The 22903-nt window shown below is 44.8% G+C and overlaps 2 protein-coding genes across 2 annotated transcripts in view; one reads left to right on the forward strand and one right to left on the reverse strand.

Moving 5' to 3' along the window:
• The window catches only part of DPYS (dihydropyrimidinase), a 33835-nt gene extending 31338 nt beyond the window's left edge, over positions 1–2497 (forward strand). The window contains exons 9-10 of the mRNA XM_075270269.1: positions 812–895; positions 1681–2497. Of these exons, the coding sequence (XP_075126370.1) occupies positions 812–874 (63 nt within the window). The 3' untranslated portion in view covers positions 875–895; positions 1681–2497. The remainder of the gene's footprint in view (positions 1–811; positions 896–1680) is intronic.
• A 5599-nt stretch (positions 2498–8096) lies between these two features.
• Positions 8097–14758, reverse strand: DCSTAMP (dendrocyte expressed seven transmembrane protein). Its single transcript, XM_075271906.1, has 3 exons — positions 13712–14758; positions 9678–10007; positions 8097–8150 (listed from the first exon to the last, which is right to left on the reverse strand). The coding sequence occupies exons 1-3, from the start codon at positions 14756–14758 to the stop codon at positions 8097–8099; spliced, it is 1431 nt and encodes a 476-aa protein (XP_075128007.1).
• Between the last annotated feature and the right edge of the window lie 8145 nt (positions 14759–22903).

A 22903-nucleotide genomic window follows, 5' to 3' on the forward strand; every position in this document is an offset into this window, starting at 1 on the left:
AAATCAAATAGGCTTTATTGGCACGTCCTAATGGATATTTGGCATTGCCAAAGCTAGTAAAGTGTGTGTGTGTGTGTGTGTGTGTGGGGGAGTTGGAGTCGAGGGGGAGAGTATGGGGGGGGGGTGGCTGATTTGGGGTTTAGCAGTCCATGGAGTCTCATCTTCCTACTACAGTACTACTCCCATCTACTACAGTACTACCCCCATTTACTACAGTACTACTCCCATCCTTCCACAGTACAATACATTTCTGTAGAAATAATTTCCTTCCGTTACATAAAGTGCTTGTTACATCACCAGATGAAGTTTCCAATGAATAATTTGCTTAACCCCTTCCACCGAAGTTACATTTTGCTTTTCCATGGTCCTTTTTATACTCCCTGCATTCCTAAAGTCACAGCTTTTATATTTTTTCTGTTCACAAAGCCATATGAGGGCTTATTTTTTGTGGAACAAATTGCATGTTGGAATGACGCCATTTAATATTCTGTGCAATGTACTAGAGAGCTGGATAAAACTCATAATGGGGTGGAATTAGAAAAAAGTAGTTGTCATTTTTTACAGGTTTGAACCCGCAGTAGCTTTACATAAGTGTCATTTTGGCTCACAACGTGTGTGAAAAATAATGTGTGATATAAAATAGTCCAGTGCAATCTGGGATGCCGAATAGAATTTTTAGACTCAATGTTCTAATAATATCGATCTGTTATAGTCATATATGGCATTAGCTCTGCTTTGGTCCTGGATCACTATTACTTTGTTCTTGACCCTTTTGTCTTTCTGTAGTTTTCATCAAAGTCTTATTTTTCAGGTTTGTCAACCAATGCCAGTGCAGAGAGAACCGTATAAAGGAGAAGTCATCCAGCTGAAGTGAATGGAGCATCATTGTCAGCAGGTGATCTTTACTATTATATTGGATGTCAATAAAGGGAATATAATAAACATTATAATATATCTGATCACAGAAAAATGCTTCTTTCTCCATGTACTCTGAAATTCTTGCTGAATTCCTTCATACTAAAGCGAGATCACAGAGTTGTCAGATTATCTCTTACAATAGAAGTCTATGGTGATGGCAGGATGAAGGACTAAGCAGGCGCTGAGTGAGAGAGGAGAGACAGGCACAGAAGAGACTGGATCAGCTAAATAGAAAGTTTCTATTTTACCCCAAGTGCTTTATTCACATCAATACAGCCAGTACATCTCTAAAATGTCCTTTATGATCCTGTTGCTGCTTCTGAGTTGGAGAGAGACACGGAGCAGATTCTCCTCCTTTGCTTGTGTGCAGTGTATGGGAGATATCATAGCAGCTAGTGGTCACCCACCAGCTGAGGGAGAACTGAGATAGCTACATTTGGGAAAAAGAAGTTACTTGGAAAAAACCCCAACTTAGACCAACATAGGCACACATAGGTGGAATCTATAGAACAATGTGGGTATGATGTATGGCGGTATGGCTGAAGCAGACACACTCTACAGGTTTATTACAGTAAAGGTCATCATAATCTGGCCGGCCCCTCCGATATTCTGCAATGGGATGCCGCTTGCTCAATGAAAAACACACAGGGATTGAACTTTCAGTAGCTTTCCCTGGAGGGTTGACCAGATAGAGAAGAAGCCTCGTGGACTGGATGGCACTTGTTCTGATCCCTCTAATTTTGTCTTTTTTTTTTCCTTTAGGACAGGGCGTCCATGCCAAGCTGGATAACCAAATGAATACTGAGCGCTATAAAGCCCAGGCTGCCATTCCATGAACCTGCGTTTGTCCCACTTCTCCGTCTAAATGATCACAAATGTCCTTTGTCTTCTCTGTATTTCACATTAGTAGTTTGCGTTCATGAATTGCTCTTACCCCGATAACTGAAGGTTACTACCATTGTCAGCCATATTGGAACCTAAGGGCATTATCTGTGGTCAACCAGACAATGACGAGATGAAGCTTTTATTTGCTATAATATCCAGCAATTTGTCACATTTACTACACATACTGATATATCAGCCATGTAAGATGTTTTTGCTTGTTTCATTTATAACAAGTTATTATCTGTGCTACAAGGCTGTGTTCACACTACGTTCAGAGCCTTCATTTAGCTGTCTCCGCATATTTGATGGAGAAAAAAATAGCTCCGCATACATTGCTTTTCTTCCTAACAAAGTCGCAAAAAAAAAAAAAATGCTGTGTCTTGCGTTGTAAACTGGAACTACAATGGTAGTGTGAACACAGACTAAGACTTAGACCCTTTGTTAGAAAGGGTCCTTTTTATATTGGGGAGGGTCTGGCCGAGCACCAACAAGCCATTCTGTCCTGGTCAGGGTATTAAATAACGGAATAGTAAGGAAAAGCAAAGCTACAAGTCTGGTACAATGTATATAAGAAGGTTCTGGTTACATAACAGTTCTATATATGTATGTAATACGACAGGGTGACCCCACGGTACATACTAAATGTTACAGAGATTCCTTATATTTTATAACCTTTCATTGTCTTGTTTAATTCTATATAAATGATGTTGTCCTTGTTTGTAACCTACAATAAAGCTAATATGATAGAATACATGTAAAAATAGAGTTTTTACAGTGCACGCGATCCTCTGTATGGCCACTATATTAGAGACATACTCTAGTGTGGGATCTTTTGGCATTAGAACTGCAGCAGAGTGTCGTGGCGTACCCCGGTATTGTTAGGGACTCAAGACCCACGAGTTATGTTGTCGTAGTTCTAATTGATCAGGAAGAACTTTACGAGCTCGGGAGTCATACAGACTGACACCAGGGTATCATGTTCAGCATGCTTCAGTTTATTAAAGCAAAAAGGACAGGTTTATATAGCATAAGTGATTATACTACAGTCACATGATACGATATCCAAGTATGGTTACATAGTTCCGCTAACACATACATTCTAGTTCAAACGGGCTTATTGCCAAAACATCTTATGACAGAATACAAGAATGTTTCAGGAACCAAAATGTGTTAGTGTCTCTGTTTCACATTCACAGCAAGCAAACTGAGATATTAAAAATGGTGAAAATACAGCACAATTTATATTTTATGAGACAGTCTTTAAACTTTATTTACATAAACCCACAAAGTACTTTAAAGGGGTCCTCTGCTATGGACAGTCCCTTGACAAAGAGCAGATCACATATAACCCTTCCATGTGCCATGCAAAATAATGGTATCTTCTTACATGGCACAGGGAACGCTGCTACCTCTGCCCCTCACCCTGCAAATAGCCCTGTACAGAAGGACAAGCTCGGTACAGAAGGGTTTCCCTGGAAGTATACAGTATACATCTAGACTGGAGACATATGCCTACAATCTACATTTTCATCAAATATTGGGCAGCCCTCGCTCAGGACCTTCCATCAGAGTAGAGAACGGCTACAATGAAGTCTCTCCCTCTAGAAGAGCCAGGACATTTATCATCACACATACTGCCTATTGATGTAATTGAAAACATTGTAGTACTTAATCTTGCCCATGGTGGCGCTGTAGAGAAATGAATTATTTTCTGTCCAATTCCAACACAGATTACAACTGATCATTGAGCGTTCCAGTAACAGGAGCCTGGGGACAGCTAATGGTTGGAGGACCAAATCCAAAAACATCTAAAGTGGACAACCCCTTTTATAAGATGTTATTGTGCAGGTAGTAAAGGTTAGGTCACAATCTATTGTGTGTGGCCAAGAGAAAACGGAGCTCATTTATTGTGTGGGGGCCAGAAAAAGGGGGTCATATTCTGGATGTGAATATTAATAATATAGATTGTGACACACTAATGTATATTTGGGACCACGAGGTCTTCTCCTTTTGTCACCACATGTAACTCATTCTATTGCTGTTCCTTTTTAGACCATAAGAGGAAGTGATGTGGATGTGTCAATGTCATTGTAACCACGTTATAGGATCTGCGAGTCATGATGATATAATCTACATCTCCATACAGAAATAGCTCCATAAGGGGGCATCATATCCCCATCACTCTCTACAGTGTTTACACAAGAAAATCCATTGGCCAATATCATGATTAAGGGTAATGTAAACTCTCAATTAAATGTCATCTGCTTAACCCAGGAAGAAGTGCAGCGCCGCCTGCAAAACACTAAAATAGAGAAATCGCCCGGTCCAGATGGTATACACCCCCGAGTTCTGAGGGAATTAAGCATGGTCATAGATAGAACCTTGTATCTAATATTTAAGGATTCAGTAATGACTGGGTCTGTTCCACAGGATTGGCGAATAGCAAATGTGGTGCCAATTTTCAAAAAGGGGTGTAAAAGGGAACCTGGAAACTATAGGCCAGTAAGTTTAACTTCTGTGGTGGGAAAGATATTTGAGGGCTTTCTAAGATATGCTATCCTGGGGTATCTCAATGTAAATAATCTTATAACACCCAATCAGCATGGGTTTATGAAGAATCGGTCCTGTCAGACTAATCTGATCAGCTTCTATGAGGAGGTAAGTTCAAGATTGGACATGGGCAATGCAGTAGACGTGGTGTATCTGGACATGGGTAATGCAGTAGACGTGGTGTATCTGGACATGGGTAATGCAGTAGACGTGGTGTACCTGGACATGGGTGATGCAGTAGACGTGGTGTATCTGGACATGGGTAATGCAGTAGACGTGGTGTATCTGGACATGGGTAATGCAGTAGATGTGGTGTACCTGGACATGGGTAATGCAGTAGACGTGGTGTATCTGGACATGGGTAATGCAGTAGACGTGGTGTATCTGGACATGGGTAATGCAGTAGACGTGGTGTATCTGGACATGGGTAATGCAGTAGACGTGGTGTACCCGGACATGGGTAATGCAGTAGACGTGGTGTACCTGGACATGGGTAATGCAGTAGACGTGGTGTATCTGGACATGGGTAATGCAGTAGACGTGGTGTACCTGGACATGGGTAATGCAGTAGATGTGGTGTACCTGGACATGGGTAATGCAGTAGATGTGGTGTACCTGGACATGGGTAATGCAGTAGACGTGGTGTACCTGGACATGGGTGATGCAGTGGACGTGGTGTACCTGGACATTGGTAATGCAGTAGACGTTGTGTATCTGGACATGGGTAATGCAGTAGACGTGGTGTATCTGGACATGGGTAATACAGTAGATGTGGTGTACCTGGACATGGGTAATGCAGTAGACGTGGTGTATCTGGACATGGGTAATACAGTGGACGTGGTGTACCTGGACATGGGTAATGCAGTAGACGTGGTGTATCTGGACATGGGTGATGCAGTAGACGTGGTGTATCTGGACATGGGTAATACAGTGGACGTGGTGTACCTGGACATCGGTAATGCAGTAGACGTGGTGTACCTGGACATGGGTAATGCAGTAGACATGGTGTACCTGGACATGGGTAATGCAGTAGACGTGGTGTATCTGGACATGGGTAATACAGTAGATGTGGTGTACCTGGACATGGGTAATGCAGTAGACGTGGTGTACCTGGACATGGGTAATGCAGTAGACGTGGTGTACCTGGACATGGGTAATGCAGTAGACGTGGTGTATCTGGACATGGGTAATACAGTAGACGTGGTGTACCTGGACTTTTCAAAGGCTTTTGATACTGTTCCACATAAACGGTTGGTATGCAAAATGAGAATGTTGGGACTGGGGGAAAACATCTGCATTTGGGTTAACAACTGGCTCACTGATAGGAAACAGAGGGTCCTTGTTAATGGTAAATATTCAGACTGGGCCACAGTCACCAGTGGGGTGCCATAGGGGTCAGTATTGGAGGGGTCACAGTCACCAGTGGGGGCCGCAAGGGTCAGTATTAGGTCCTCTCTTGTTCAATATCTTTATTAATGACCTGGTAGAGGGTTTACAAACCAGGGTGTCCATATTTGCAGATGATACTAAACTTTGTAAGGTAATCAATAATGAGGAGGATAGTAGAATATTACAAGGGGATCTAAGGAAGCTGGAAGCATGGGCGGAGACTTGGCAAATGAAGTTTAATGTTGACAAATGTAAAGTAATGCACTTTGGGCGACGTAATAAAATGTATGACTATGTACTAAATAGTAAATTACTGGGTAAGACTGACAATGAAAAAGACTTAGGGATTTTGGTGGACAGCAAGCTTACCTTTAGTGACCAGTGCCAGGCAGCTGATGCCAAGGCAAATAAAATTATGGGATGCATCAAACGAGGTCTAGATTCTCATGACAAGGACATAGTTATGCCTCTATACAAATCACTGGTGCGGCCACACTTAGAATATTGTGCGCTATTTTGGGCCCCGATATACAAGAAAGACATAAGTGAACTTGAAAAAGTGCAAAGACGGCCAACCAAAATGATTAGGGGAATGGGTGGACTGGAGTACAATGATAGATTAACAAACTTGGGGTTATTCAGTTTAGAGAAAAGACGTCTACGGGGAAATCTAATAACAATGTACAAATACATGAAGGGACAATACAAAGAACTTTCTAAGGATATTTTTACTCCTAGGCCAGTGACAGTGACAAGAGGACATCCACTACGTATGGAGGAGAGAAGGTTTCACCAGAAACATAGAAGGGGATTCTTCACAGTAAGAACAGGGAGGCTCTGGAAGTCTCTGCCCCAGGAAGTGGAGTCATTAAACAAGTTCAAAGAGAGCCTGGATGCCTTTCTTGAAGAGAAAAATATAACGGGTTATGGTCTCTAGATTTTAAGGACACGTTGATCCAGGGTTTTATACTGACTGCCAGATTTGGAGTCGGGAAGGAATTTTTTCCCCTGAAATAGGGCAATTGGCATGAGCCTCATGGGGTTTTTTGCCTTCCCCTGGATCAACACTGTAGGGGATTGTAGGGTTATAGGTTGGACTTGATGGACTCATGTCTTTATCCAACCTCATCTACTATGTAACTATGTAACTGGTACAATTATAGCCTACATCTTGTGACTTTCCAGCAGGGGCCTAAATGTAGGAGGTGCAGACCTAGCACCTCCAGGGGCCCATAGGCCTCTCTACAGCATAAGACACCACTATTATAGACACTATATGGTAAGGGGGCCCATTACATATTTGGGATTGGGTCAAGGGAGCTTCAGATGATGCCGCTGCCTTCCAATCTTGGGAAACTAAAATTCTCAGTATGCCCTGACAGCTGGGAGTTGTAGTTTTGTAAGAGATGGAGAGTCACAGGTTACAGACTATTTACCTTGCACATTAAAGTGTTGCACCACACGACGGCTGGACTTGATAGATGAGTCTGAGCGCTCGGGGTCGCACAGCTGGCACCACCACCATTAGAGTAAGGGTGGTGGACTGAGCCTTTGCCCTGGGTGACGTACAGCCTAGGTACAGCTGTGTTGTGGATAGATGGTTAGTTGTTCGGTTGTTGGGATAGAGGCCTGAAGAAGACGCTTGTTATCACTTCCAGTGTTGGATTTGTTACGGTTCATCAATGTTTCTTAGTATAAATATTAAGTAATGTACAAAGTAAATGCTGACAAAGCAAGAAAAGGGAAACGAGAAAATAACATATATTTAAGGGTAACGTAGAAACATATCGCAACGGGCTATCTAAAGGGCACCTTAGGCACCTAGGCTAAACATCACAGCAATGATGCCCTATAAAATGGTGGCCATGATATCAGTCTCATGGGGAAGGCCACCACTAACATGGGGGTTAAGGGAGTAGGGGCCACAGATGAGTCAAGACATGCAGAATAAGGGGAGGACGAACAACCATGACAATGACACAAAAGGAAAAGAAAGAATAGGTTAGAGAGGGGAGGCAGAACATGGCGAGAATTAGGGGGTGGAGAGGTTGGTGACCTGAGGAAGATCCAAGGAGTAAACTCAGGGATCATCAAGAGCAAAGATTATCAAATCGGATTCCGGGAACAACATCACAAACGCCAGAGCGCCTCCATATTAGAGGGGTCAGGGGAGTCCTCTACCACCAGGACTTCTCTGTATGTGGATAAGCTCCTGGAGCAATTCCAACAAAGAGGGAGTAAAGGTACTGCGCCAATGTCTAGGAATAACCAATCTGCCGCAGGTCGTCTTCCTTCATAGAGGAGGTATCTTCCAGTAATAAATGGCCAATGGATAGACTCGTATGACATCAGATTTATTGACTCTTGGTAAAATGTTTTCTTGTGATTATTGGAAACCAGAAATTCACCTGCAGAAGAGAATACAATGTATCACTGCCAATGCGAGGTCTCTCCACTGATACTATTCCCTACATACTCTCAGTGATATACCTCAGGTTGGTCAGTTGGGTTTGCCGTACCAGAACCATTTTGAACAGTTTTCCTGCAATAGTTCATATTCATCTATTGTGCCCACAGATATCAATGGAGGTCGGTGACCCTTTAGTTCCAAGGGTTTTAGTTTACAGAACACTAAGATCTAGTTGGGGGTCATTTGGGGAGGAAAGTGGTGTAAATGATGCTGGAAATATATGCCAGGTATAAATCTACCAGCCCACCTTGTTATAAATGTGGTGCACCCCGCGATGACTCGGGGGTTATGAAGACTGGACAGATTTGTCACCTATGAGCCCCTATGTTATATCTGACACATTTCCAGACTGTCTAGACTACATTTATAATAGTAAATATGGACCATGAGGTAGAAGAGTCAGAGGTAACTAAGGCAGGGTATACACATCTCTGATCAAGTTGGGAACCCAGTCCATGTAATGGTCACATTTACCAGCACGACCATGGCTCAGCGGCAGTGACATGTTGAGCCACAGCGAGGACAGTAAATGCTGCCATGTTTGGGCCAGGAACCACAGTCTGTGTAAACTGGGCCTTAGGTTCTTTTCTATTTGAAAATAGGATAGAAACTTAGTTAACCCATTATAAGTAAAAGGTGTCCTTCATATGGTAGATCTGGTACTACTTTTACATTTAGTCCCTCCCTGGGTGTCCATTACTAGACATCAGTAATATATTCTGCTTAGCCCTTCCACAGGTGCCTGTAGGTATACCCAGTGGCGTAGCTAGGAATGGCGGGGCCCCGTGGCGAACTTTTGACATGTCCTCCCCCCCCGACCAACACCGAAGACCTCGACCGCCCCCCCCCCTCCACATTCCTGCGTGCTCTATTATGTCCCTCAGTGGCCCCTGCACACAGTATTATGTCCCACTGTGGACACCCATAAACAATTATTATACTCTGGGGTCTTTTCAGATAATAATTGGAGACCCGGGGGAATAAAAACATAAAAAAACCCACTGTTACTTACCTGTCCCCCGGCTCCTACGCTGTCGGCTTTCTTCAATGACGTCAGACGTCACATGACCTGAGACACAGGCCGGGTTCATGTGACGTCAGACAACTAGGCCTGAGGCCTGCCTGGATCGTGGAGAGGTAAGTAACAGTGTTTTTTATGTTTCTTACCTCCCCTGGGCCTCCGATCATTATGCTCGGGGATCTGAAAAGACCTCCAAGTATAATAATAGTCTTTGTGGGGCCCGCGGTGTCACTTACCGATTCTGGCCCAGCCAGGATCGATAAGTAAATAGGGCCCGTTACCGGCTGGAGTAAACAAAAAACGCAGCGGTAGCGGCTGTCGTCGGGCCTCCTAATGTCCCGGGCTCTGTGGTAGCTGCCTCTGCTGCTATGGCGGTAGTTACGCCCCTGGGTATACCTATATACGAGCCCAATGCATGAAGACTATAATACCATCCTATAGTACCTGGGAAATAATTTCCTTGAGTTTCGCACTTTCGGAGGATGACGACAGTAAGGCCCTTTCTTGCTGTATTTTCTGGTGGAGGTAAGTGACCCTCTCCATGTCTTTGTCTGGGTAGAAGGCTGCGATCAGCAACAACTTGACTTGTACCAGGAAAGCAGAAATGAAAACAAGAACAAGTAAAACCCCGATTATAATGGCCAAGGGGATCCAAGTGTCCGGCAGAGAGAGATTCGGCTTAGGGGTGCACTGGGGTTCAAAGAGATTGATGTTCAGCTGTGCATGGTGAGAATTCTCCCTCCTTCCCAAATTCAATAGGTCAAACTCTGTGTGCTAAAGAAAGAGAGCGACAATCATGTATAGGTGAGATAATAACTAGAGATGAGCGAGTACTGTTCGGATCAGCCGATCCGAACAGCACGCTCCATAGAAATGAATGGATGCACCTGGTACTTCCGCTTTGACGGCGGCCGGCCGCTTAACTCCCCGCGTGCCAGCTACGTCCATTCATTTTTATGCGAGCGTGCTGTTCGGATCGGCTGATCCCAACAGTACTCGCTCATCTCTAATAATAACCAAATCTAGGTACAAACACTACAGATATATGAATATAACAAACCATGTAAGATACAAGATCCCAAGGAAACAGAGGCATACGATGTATTTGGAAGTGTATTATTATGGCGCTGTATAGAGGTATTATTTCTGCTCCGTATGGCATAGATATTATTATACTTCAATGGGGTCTGAAGAGACTCCGGAATATAATAATTTCACTTCTGTTCTATCCAAACTTCCATCCAAACCTGAAACAAATCTTTGGAGGTTCGCCCATCTCTACCATTGACCTTAATGTGATGAGTTATGGTAAAGATCGGTCATCTATTAATAAGCCTGGAACCTACAGACTACAGGCTGCCATACACAGCATGTATAATGTGCTGCAGGACCATAGCAGGGGATGTGATGTGACTGCTGCCCTGCTGGTCTTTTATTAGCAGGCCTTGTAAATGCAGTGATATCACCTATAGTATCCCATTAGGGGACCGTTCACAGTAAGCCTTACCCATCCATCTGTTTCCTGCTGATATACTGCCATATTACTCAGCAGAGATGAAATTCTCACCCATATAAGCCAGAATGAGTCAGCGCCATGTATAGCCGTATATATTTATAAAAGAGGAAGCGGACGTCCACAATCCCTGGGAATAGCAGGAACATGAGCGCTGCGAAAAAGTCCCAATATCCCCCAATATTGTATATATATCAGAGTGAAGGTGAGGGGAATGATAGACAGCGGACATGTCACTGCAATGGCCGGGATCACCGGTAATGTTATCTCCTGACCATGGAACCCTCTAGGCCCTGTTCACACTCCCCTGGGATTGCTTCTTATGGACAACACGACAGTTTTGGTTTTATACAGTTTATAATAGCCTTAAGAAAGGCTATTCTTCTCCTACCTTTAGATGTCTTCTCTGCGCGGCCGTTCTGTAAAAATCCCAGTTTTCGTCAGTATGCAAATGAGTTCTCTCGCAGCACTGGGGGCGGTCCTCAGCGCTCAAACAGCACTGGGGGTGTCTCCAATGCTGCAATAGAACTCTCCAGTGTCGCCTCCATCTTCTTCAGGAACGGGGTCTTCGCCGCGTCTTCTTCCGGCGCTGGTAGTCAAACTTCTAAGCCTCTGCCGACTGCGCATGCCCACAGGCCACATGAAAATAAATGGCTGCTTACTTACTGTGTAAGCGGCCATTTTTCTTGTGGCCGCGGGCATGTGCAGTCGGCTCTACGTGATGCCCGAGGCCTGGAAGTTTGACCGCCTGTGCCAGAAGAAGACTATAGGGGTTCCTATTTTACATGTGGAGGCCATTATATTACATGTTTGGGTCGTTATATTACTTGTGGGGCACTGAAGTATGAGGGACATTATACTACATGTGGGGGCGCTGGTGGTGACATTATACTACATGTGGAGACACTGAAGTGGCGTTTACATAATTGTTAACGAAAGCTGTAAAAAAAACCCCCCAAAAGCCTTATTTTATTTACATTAAGGGATCATAAGGGATCACTATTTAGGGGTCCTTGTTTGGGACATTTTCTCACCAGGGGGTATTTTGCTTAAAAAGGTTGAGAAACACTGATGTAGATAACTGCCCCGGACTGCTGCCCTGTTCTCTACCTACAGTGGAGAGTGGAGCCCTGGCAGGTAAGACACGCCCATAAAGCCCTTTCACCTAATTTGCATAAGAATACAATCCTGTTTTTTTATGAAAATGGAGCTGCAATGCAGAATAAGAAAGACATCTTTGGAAAGTGTAGCAGCCACTGTATAAGGTTCTATCATTAGTCTGATACAGATTTTTCTGCTGACAGACTCCCAAGGCCCGGGCCCCATGGCGAGTGATCACAGTACTGTCCACAATATACTGTACAGGTCTCATGCACATGCTGGAATAAAATCTGCAGTGCAATGCATAGATGGAAGGTTGTAGGTGACCCTCAAAGAGACCCGCAGGCGAGCCAAAGCAAAAACCACCTGATTTCTGGAGACTGGTTTCTGTCACATCTGCTCACAGAGGAACAAACTGCTGAATTTTCCCGATGGAAATTCACCAGGATCACGCAAGGTCCTTCGTCCTTATTTTAAAGAGGACCTTTCACCACCTGCCCTAACTCCAGTTCTTAGCCTCTAATAGTCGCTGATCCCCTTATTTTGGCACAGTGGGATTTTTTTCTCTAGCCCCCACCTTTCTTGAGCAATTGGTGCCTTTAGTTTTAGCACCCAATATACTAAATAGGCTCTCTACTGCCATCCACAACCTCTATTTGCTGAGGCTTTATAATGGCCACTGGGCTCTTACAGGTTTATAATAGGTTTTTAACCAGCAGGTCAAATCCAAATTTGCAGTATAATCACATACGGGTACAACATGTGACCCTGATTCAGCCCAAGGCCGTATCCTGAAGATTAATAAATGAAAGGGCTATTACTGGAGCAACCTAAAGGAACTCAGGACGCCAGCGCCCTCTAGAGAGATGAATATGTAATGACCCATAGAAGTAAAGGGGCAAATAATGGGGTAAAGGCTGCAATGTTATGTCTAATATGCACAATATAAAGCAGACTAGAAGATGATCTTAGATGGAGAATAATACTAACTGTCCACTGTACCCTGAAATATCTGCCAAAGTGAATCCACGGAACCAGCGATGAAGGTTTTATTTCATAGATGTTTTTGGCAACTTTTGGGTCTACATCATGTAGACTTACATAGGAGTGAATTTCGTCCGGACTTGCCAATGATGTAAAGTGTATGGAGAAAGATTGGGCAGTAGGATGTCAATATGTCTCATTCTTTAGTTCTCAATAGGCAATAAGCCTTACTGCGCCTGACAATGCAGTCCCTACTAGAAACACAAGCACACAGCTGAGCCGAGGGCAATTCGGGTAATTTTTATCTTTTATAGATTGTACTAGATTGCGCTTACACAGTATTGTAAGCAGCCTTTTTCTCGTGGCCTGTGGGCATGCGCAGTCTGCTCTGCCCGAGGCCTAGAAGTCTGAAACCTGTGCCGGAAGAAGAAGATGAAGAGGACGTTGCTGATGAAGATGGAGGCGGTGCTGAAGAGAGTCCTCTCACAGCATTGGGTACACCCCCAGTGCTGTTTGAGCACTGGGGTCTGCCCCCAGTGCTGCAAGAGAACTCATTTGCATACCGACAAAAAACGGGATTCCTACAGAATGACGGCGTGGAGAAGACAACGAAAGGTAGGAGAAGAATAGCCTTTCTTAAGGCTATTCCGAAGTGTTACTCAGAAAAAAAATTATTTGTATGATAAGATCCCTTTAAAGGGAACATACTGTTAAAGGGACTGTGTCAGCAGGAAAATCAGTATTCTTATTGTGCAGAACACCTGCCTAAAATATTACACATTACTGTATGTCAGAGGCTCTTCCCAGTATAACGTCTGACTGTGTGAATATAGACTTAGTTGCAGGTATGGACATCTCTACCACCCCTATGAATACTTACTGCAAATGTCAATTTTAATGGCACTTCAATTGGGCGCAGACTTTGCAGATTTTTGCTGATTGTAAGAATCACCCAGTAAAGCATAAAATCCAGTACGGAAATCACAGTCCAGATAGAAACATGTGTCAACACCGGGATAAAAAACCACACCATTTTTAGCTTCTGTGTTCGTGAAGTTTTCAGACTGGGAATTGCGATGTAGATGTTTTTTTCAGTTTTGTTGAGTGGGAGAACTCCCAACGCATTTCGCTTCTTGCAGCTCTCATCGTACGCCATAAACCTTTTAGTAATATACACATTCTCATACGTTGCATTGTCTTTGCCAAGGAACTTTTTTAATAGTATTATGGCGCCAATTAATATGATGGAAACTCCGAGTACGAGAAAAGCAATACGTCCGACATTAGTTATAAGATCCAGATAGACGGAGATATTGGAGGAGAGGTCTCGGATCTGTTGTTTCGTTTCATTGAGCACAGTTTTCAGGTTATCATCGGAGATTTCCAACCAGCACTTGAAATCGTCATCCAAGGACACAAAACCTTGAAGGGGGTTAAAAAAAAACCTCTTGGCGTTTTGATAGATTAAGTAGAAGCTCCTGATGTAGTAATCGAGGGGTGTCACCTTTAACAAAGTGCGTTTGGTCTCCACGTTACACACAATACACTCGGCCAGGACCCTCAAATTCCCTAATATGTTTTTGACGTTATTGAAGACAACGATACTGCTCCCAATGGCGATGAGCACGTTCCGACCTTGTTTCATGCCGCAACACAAGAGGAACAGAAGACCTGTACAACGTACCGCCTTATAGACATAGGCAAGGACAGAGACGACCATTCCAAGAGAGATGGCAATCAGCAAGTTGACCAGTCCAAGACCTACCTTAGACAAGAAAAAAACAAGAATCAAACAACCACTTATGGTCATCCCAAAAAGCCAACAAAGAAGGCAAAAAACAATCCTGTTCTTCCATCCAGTTTCCCTTCCAGAGACAAATAGTTTCTTGCAATAGGAGAGAAAGTCTAGTATTCTGGTAGCTATCATCCTTGGGCTTTAGAAGTCACGGATAGTCAGGAGAAGATAATGATCTTTAAGGTCAAGAACACAAAAAGAACCCAAGATGAAGAAAACAAAACAAAAAGATTAACCAAGAATTCTTATAAATAAATTTAGATTTCCACTAAACTGAGTGTTAGTTTCAGTCCTGGGGCCTGTGTGTAGACCGAGCTGTGATCTATGGCCAGTGATCAGAAGTGAGTCATCGTGAAGTTCTCAAGTATAACCCATATTCTTGTAGTAATAGGAAGTTCATTATTGCTACAAAATAGAGAAGTACAATTGACCAAAAAGCTGAGTCACAACTTCCAAAAAAGTAAAGGACTACAACTCCTAGTGTGAGATTTTAGAAATTTTTTTTACAATATTGACTATAGTCATTGTGATGTCTCTGGAGGAGCTGCAATGGATCCCAGGCCATGACTTGCCCATAGCCCTTTGATAGCTGCCCACCATACACTCAGCTGACAGATATTCCTTCTGACCGTACACTAGCATGAGAAATTTGACCAAGTGTGCATGAATTGGCTATGATGGTAGCTTATCTTCCTTAGGAACAAAAAGATTGCATGTCGAAATTCAACACTGTCCTCATACCCGTGAGATAGTTGGCCAGTGGCGCCAAAATTGACAGTTTCAGCCGACTTTTCTCTTTACCCTGGCTCTATAGATATCATAATAGGTTAATAGGGAATCGGCAGTTTTCAGATCTTTTAGGTTAAGCTCACATGGCAGAAAAGAAGAGAAATTCCTTTTCATTTTCCACCACCATATTGGTCCGTGGTATTGCCGTGATGGATGCTGATGTAGGGCATTACCTCACCGTTGCAGCTCTCCTCTGCTGATCGGGCCAAAATGAATGGGCCTATCTGGCAGGGACTTCCAAATCTGCGGCAAGATCGAGCAGGATGCAGATTTGTTTCCATGTCCTGCAGTGATCTCTGACTCTTTTTTTTTTTTTTTTTTTTTTTTTAATTCAGAATTTTTATTAAAGATTTTGCAAGGGGAAAAAAAATAACCATCCTAAAGCAAGTCTAATAAACAATAAGGGACAGTGAGGAAAGGAAAGGAGGGCGAGAAGGAGGGAGAGAGGAGAATGGAAGGAGTAAAATAAAAGAAAAAAGAAAAAAGAGGGAAGTAGAAGGAGAGAAAAAAAAAAGGGGGGGGGGGGGAAACATACACAGTAGTGGGGGGGGGGGGGGGTAAGAGACAGGTCCGCCAGGTCACTCGAATCCCAACCCGGGGGGGGGGGGGCGGGGGATTAAAAGAGACCTGTATCCAGGTGACTGTGGTGTGCTGGAGTAGTGTCAATCTGAGGAGGATCAGAGCCCAGAAGCGTCCGATACTCTCCAGATTGCTGAAAGGCAAACCAGTTAAACCAGGTTTTGGTAGTCGCCTCCGTTGTGCCATGCAGGAAGGAGGAGAGGTTCTCCATGCCCATTATCTCGTTAACCTTCGAAATCCAGAGGGAGAGAGAGGGAGGTTCAACTCGGTTCCAGAAAAGCAGGATACATGCCCGGGCAGCGAGGGCCAAAAATCGGAGCAAGGAGTGTTTGAAGACTTTTACAGGAGACTCACAGTGGTTGAGGAGAAACAGAGCAGGGCCCAAGTGGTGAGAGGTCTCAGTGAGTTGGAGGGTGATCCGTTTGACCCCTTCCCAAAAGGATGACAGGACGGGACAAGACCAGAAAATATGGAGCATGGTGCCTTCTTCTTTGCCACATCTCCAACATAGAGGGGAGGTCTGGGGAAACATAGCCTTTATTCTCGTGGGGACCCTATACCAGTGGGATAGGATTTTGTAGTTGGCCTCCTGGTAGCGGGAGCTGATAGAGGAAGCATGAGAGAGGAAGAAGATACGTCTTCGCTGGTCCTGGGAAAGGGAGAGGGAACGATCAGATTCCCACCTAAGCATTAATGGAGGGACAAAGTCCTCCGGGGGCTCAATCAGGAGTTGTTTCCGACACAGATCCTCTCTGAGGGGGTAGGTTCCGTGGGGTGGGGGAGAGAGAGTGCAGGAAGTGGCGGAGCTGCATCTCCCGCCATGTGTCCAATGGAGGCAAATCAGGAGCGGCTTTAGGGCCCAGGAGCATATTCTATCCGCGTATTCCGGCGCCAGTTGCGGAAGATGCAGTCGACTAGTCAAGGTGTAAAGTCAGGGTTGCCTAGTACTGGAAAAAAGGGGGAGTCTTTGGGAAGAAGGGTGGAGCGAACAAGGCCTCTAGAGTAGATCCGGAGCGTGGGACCAATGGTTGGATGTGGAAAGAGGGACGATAAAGTGGAAGAGTTTAACCATGGGGCAACCTGCAGTGGGATTGGGGAGAATGCCTGCTCAATGTAAACCCAGGGCTTAGACACTGAGTGTCTGCACTAGTCCACAACTCGTGCCAGGTGGGTGTCCAAGTAGTAGGATTTCAGGTCTGGAAGAGATAGTCCACCACAGTTTTTGGGGCGGAAGAGAAGGGCTTTACCCACTCGAGCAGGCCTGCCTGACCAGATAAACTGTAGTTGGGTGGAGGTGAGAGACCTGAGAAAGGGCATGGGGATGTGGATGGGAAGCATCTGCATGAGGTAAAGGAGACAAGGCAAGATGTTCATCTTGAAGATGGTGCACCTCCCGGACCAAGTAAAGGCGCCAGTGGACCATCGGTTGCAGTCGGCTCTGATAGAGGTCAGTAGTGGGGGAAATTTGCAGCGAAAGAGGTCTTTTGGGTCTGGAGTGAGATGTACCCCCAAATACTTAAGGGAAGAGGGTGTCCAGTGGAAAGGAAAGGACTGACTCAGGGACGTGGCCTGGGAGGGGGAGAGAGTCACATTAAGGGCCTCCGATTTCGAGAAATTAATCTTAGGCTGTATTCACACAGAGTAACGCCAGGCGTTTTTTGTGTGCTTTTTGCACATAGCGCCGCGTTAACGCCGCGTTAACGCAGCGCTACGCGGCGTTAACGCGGCGCTATGTGCAAAAAGCACACAAAAAATGCCTGGCGTTACTCTGTGTGAATACAGCCTTAAAGTGCGAGACCATCGAGTATTCCTGGAAGGCTGACATTAGGGCCAGATGGGAAACGTGGGGGGAGGAGAGAAAGAACAGCAAGTCGTCCGCATATGCCGCTACCTTATATAGGCGGGCAGAGTGGGCCACACCTGAGATGTTTGGGTCGGCTCGGATGTGGTGAAGGAAGGGTTCAAGTGTCAGGACAAAGATGAGAGGCGACAATGGGCATCCTTGTCTGGTACCGTTTATAATTGGGAAGGGCTGGGATAGCAGCCCGTTCACCCTGACCATCGCTGTGGGGAGTGAGTACAGGGCCATAATCCAGTTCATCATGTGTTCCCGGAGTCCAATATGTAGTAGGGTATCTTCCATGAATTGCCAAATAAACCTTTCAAAGTCTTTCTTGGCATCTCTAGAGAGAAGCATGGGAGGTGTGTTTGAGAGCTTAGCCCCATACAGGAGATTGATGGCTTTGGTGGTGTTGTCTCGAGCCTCATGGCCAGGCAGGAAACCATCCTGGTCTGGGTGTTTAATGTCTCCAAGTAGGGGGGATAGGCGGGTCGCCAGGATCTTGGCCAGGATTTTGAGATCTATATTAATTAGCGATATGGGCTGTAACTAGGGCAGAGGAGTGGGTCTTTCCCCGGCTTGGGATGACCGCGATATGTGCTCGCAAGGAGTCTCGACAGAGGGACAAGCCATTGGTGAGGGAGCTGAAGACTTTCATTAGTCGGGGTCAGAATTCAGGGCCAGGGTAAGGCCATCGGGGCCCGGGGCCTTACCTGCGGCCATGCTGGAGATTGCTACAGATATCTCCTCTTCCCCGATGGGAGATTTTAAGTTCTCCAAGTCTTCTGGGGACAGCGACAGGAGACCCGATGGGGAGAGGTAAGAGCGAAGGCGATCGCGGAACAAGGAGGCCTAGTAGTCTTGGAAGGTGGCCGCTACATCAAGGGGTAGGTGTACTTGAGCGCCCTGGGTGGTACGGACACAGGGGTCGTAGGTAGAGGATTGATGAGTGATCTCTGACTTTTATTGGAAACAATGGGAGGTAGATTCCGGTCAGAGTCCGCCATGGATTTTGGGAGCAGAATCTTCTCCTAAACCTGTGGCAGACTCCTCAGCGTTTCCTTGTCTCTGTAGGTAAATTTAGATATAAAGATGGACATACACATTAGATAGATGTCAGCTTAAAACTTAGTAGTCCACTGACTGCACCCATACACATGCACACTTGGCTTGGCTGAACATGAATATGTCCTGAATGAGGAGAGAGGTGAACGTTCTTTCCAGAAATTTCTCACAGTGGCTTATATGTCCAGGTAAAAAGGATGTGCGGAATGAACTCTAAGTCCTAAGTTACACAAGCACTCAGCCTCCGTCCACAAATTCACTTGAAGAATGGGAACCCAAATAATGGAAAGCCGAATGTAGGTGTGAGCCTAGCATTACTACTGATCCTTATCTCTCTGCATAACAGATGGTTAGGTGATGCTAGTATAAGCCTACCGTGATATGGCCAGCTTCTGTTAATTCCAGGTAATTGGAAATCTTTTGGATTACAAGAACCCCCTGTAAATGTTCCCTTGGGCTCATCTATGTATATTACAGGGAGTCTACTACAGTCACAACCTCCTCTAAACCATTTACTGCAGTCAATGGGATCTGAGCTACAGTGACAGTGCCCGGCCATGACACAGGACAGAGAGACAACTGCTTCCAGAAGAGGCCACGAACAGCTGATCCATGTGGGGGCCGCCTGTCAGACCCTCACCAATTAGATATTCATGGCTGAAGGATAGGCCATAAAAAGATTACTTTCCAACTGCGGAATCTTTAAGGGCTCTTCTACATCACCACATTGTACCTTCTGCTGAATCCAACATTTTGGGGGCTGCAATGGGACATTATACTGTATGTAGGCCGCTCTATGACATTATATTGTGTGCAGGGGCCGCTATATGACATTATACTGTGTGCAGGGGCTAGTATGGGACATAATACTGTGTGGAGGAGTTAGGAAAGATGGCGTTATGTCATGGGGGGCCCTAAGTCAAAAGTTTGGTATGTGGTCCAGTCTTTGCTAGTTACACCCATGGCGTCACTGTTGTGATAATTTGCAAATAGCAGTTGACCACATTTACATTAATTTAATACACGTAACGCTCCATTTCTGTACCTACAGTAGGAGGCGCTATCAGAGATACACTTCTGTTTCCACATTAAACCTATATTTACTAGACTCTGTGAAGAACATACACTCACCGGCCACTTTATTAGGTACACCTGTCCAACTGCTCGTTAACACTTAATTTCTAATCAGCCAATCACATGGCGGCAACTCAGTGCATTTAGGCATGTAGACATGGTCAAGACAATCTCCTGCAGTTCAAACCGAGCATCAGTATGGGGAAGAAAGGTGATTTGAGTGCCTTTGAACGTGGCATGGTTGTTGGTGCCAGAAGGGCTGGTCTGAGTATTTCAGAAACTGCTGATCTACTGGGATTTTCACGCACAACCATCTCTAGGGTTTACAGAGAATGGTCCGAAAAAGAAAAAACATCCAGTGAGCGGCAGTTCTGTGGGCGGAAATGCGTTGTTGATGCCAGAGGTCAGAGGAGAATGGCCAGACTGGTTCGAGCTGATAGAAAGGCAACAGTGACTCAAATAGCCACCCGTTACAACCAAGGTAGCCAGAAGAGCATCTCTGAACGCCGCACAGTACGTCGAACTTTGAGGCAGATGGGCTACAGCAGCAGAAGACCACACCGGGTGCCACTCCTTTCAGCTAAGAACAGGAAACTGAGGCTACAATTTGCACAAGCTCATCGAAATTGGACAATTGAAGATTGGAAAAACGTTGCCTGGTCTGATGAGTCTCGATTTCTGCTGCGACATTCGGATGGTAGGGTCAGAATTTGGCGTCAACAACATGAAAGCATGGATCCATCCTGCCTTGTATCAACGGTTCAGGCTGGTGGTGGTGGTGTCATGGTGTGGGGAATATTTTCTTGGCACTCTTTGGGCCCCTTGGTACCAATTGAGCATCGTTGCAACGCCAAAGCCTACCTGAGTATTGTTGCTGACCATGTCCATCCCTTTATGACCACAATGTACCCAACATCTGATGGCTACTTTCAGCAGGATAATGCGCCATGTCATAAAGCTGGAATCATCTCAGACTGGTTTCTTGAACATGACAATGAGTTCACTGTACTCCAATGGCCTCCACAGTCACCAGATCTCAATCCAATAGAGCATCTTTGGGATGTGGTGGAACGGGAGATTCGCATCATGGATGTGCAGCCGACAAATCTGCGGCAACTGTGTGATGCCATCATGTCAATATGGACCAAAATCTCTGAGGAATGCTTCCAGCACCTTGCTGAATCTATGCCACGAAGAATTGAGGCAGTTCTGAAGGCAAAAGGGGGTCCAACCCCTTACTAGCATGGTGTACCTAATAAAGTGGCCGGTGAGTGTATATAACTGTCCGACATACTGTAACATATTATGTATGTGGATCTATAGTGGATGAGCCTGATTGCCATAATAACTACACTGGAAGGATTCTTATACTATGTTAGTCTACTGTATGAGAAGCATTAGAGGTGCCCTATAGTGACCTGAACACTTCACAGTTACCCCCTGAATCTCCCCTAGTGGTCGGGTTCAATGATTGACAGTTTGCCCTTTCTATACCCTGCCGTGTACCGTAAATACCGTACTATAAGCGCAGACATCCTCTTGCACCAGCCCCAGATCACTACATTAAACCTCATTTTCCATTTGCAGCAATTTCCCTCCTTGTGTTAGAGCCGCATGTTACCGCGTCTGGGATCTGCCATACAATTTCCATTCATTTTATTTAATAGTAGATATTTCAGAGCCTATAAACCCATTCACCTACAGTTCTGCATGTTCCTACATTCAGCACAACACAAAGCCGCTATTGTGTGTGTCAACCATTGATGGAATGTAAATATCATCTAATGGAACGTGATGTTACTACGGGAAATAAACGCCTGAAAATTACAGCAAAATGTATGCACGCTACCTGGAAATCCATTGTAAGGTTTACATCAGGCAGCAAGGGGGGCAAATACAGCCTATAGCATGTCACTACTGCTGCGACAAAGCACCATAGCACCCCCTGGTGGCCACAACATGTGATATTTGGCCTTTTTCCTTGGCTTGCAAATTTTTTGGTTTTGAGGTCTATACATTTGTTTTTATTTGGGTTTTTAAAATAATTTTTATGTCAGTTTTATTTTTGCATATTTTTTTCCTTGCATTGCAGAGTCAGATGACGACAACCCAGATCTATGGTTAACAGGCGGTCGGCATATGGTTAAAGAAAACAGTAGGATGCCATAGAGAAAATATTTTGTACTCATTTTGAGGTTTTTGATATCATATGTTAGTAAGGACAGGAGTGTATGTGACCGTTGCAGTGGCCATGACATAAGGAAGAAGATGACTACATAGCCTACGACCAGGAGTTGGGCCATAGAAGTCACAGCCTGTTGTGGTTGGAATAACCAATTCTACTGGCAAAAACTTATGGGATAGTTTGGCTCCATATCTTTATTATAAGACACTTTTCCTTGCATAATAAATAGGGTTGAGCGATCGGGATTGGAAAAGATCGGATTCCGATCGGCGATCGAGTAAATTTCACGATCACGATCGGAATTCCGACCCGATCGGAACTCAAGATCGGCTCAACCCTAAAAGTGACTTTTCCCATAGAGAAGCATTGATTAGGATTAAGGATCGGGATCGGAAAAGATCGGATTTGATTGAGCATATTTCACGATCGAGATCGGGATTGAGATCGGCTGGAAAATGATCGGAAATCGGATTTTAAAATCGATTTTGATTTTTAGGCTCAACCCTAATAATAAGCTGACCACAATTTAAAATGGGGCATTAACAGAAAGGGTCCCCTGCTCAGGATCACCACTATGGGTACAAAGAGTCGGTCTCTGGAGGACCTGAAACATCTGGGCACATTTTTTTTTTTTTTGGGAACTTCTTTTCTCCTATGGCGGCCCTTTTAGCAAATGTTGTAGGATTCCCAAATAGATCACAACTGATCACAGGGATTTCCAGCAGCAAAACGCCCCGTGATCAGC

The sequence above is a fragment of the Leptodactylus fuscus genome, chromosome 4 (genome assembly GCF_031893055.1).
Source record: "Leptodactylus fuscus isolate aLepFus1 chromosome 4, aLepFus1.hap2, whole genome shotgun sequence".
Classification (NCBI taxonomy): Eukaryota; Metazoa; Chordata; class Amphibia; order Anura; family Leptodactylidae; genus Leptodactylus; species Leptodactylus fuscus.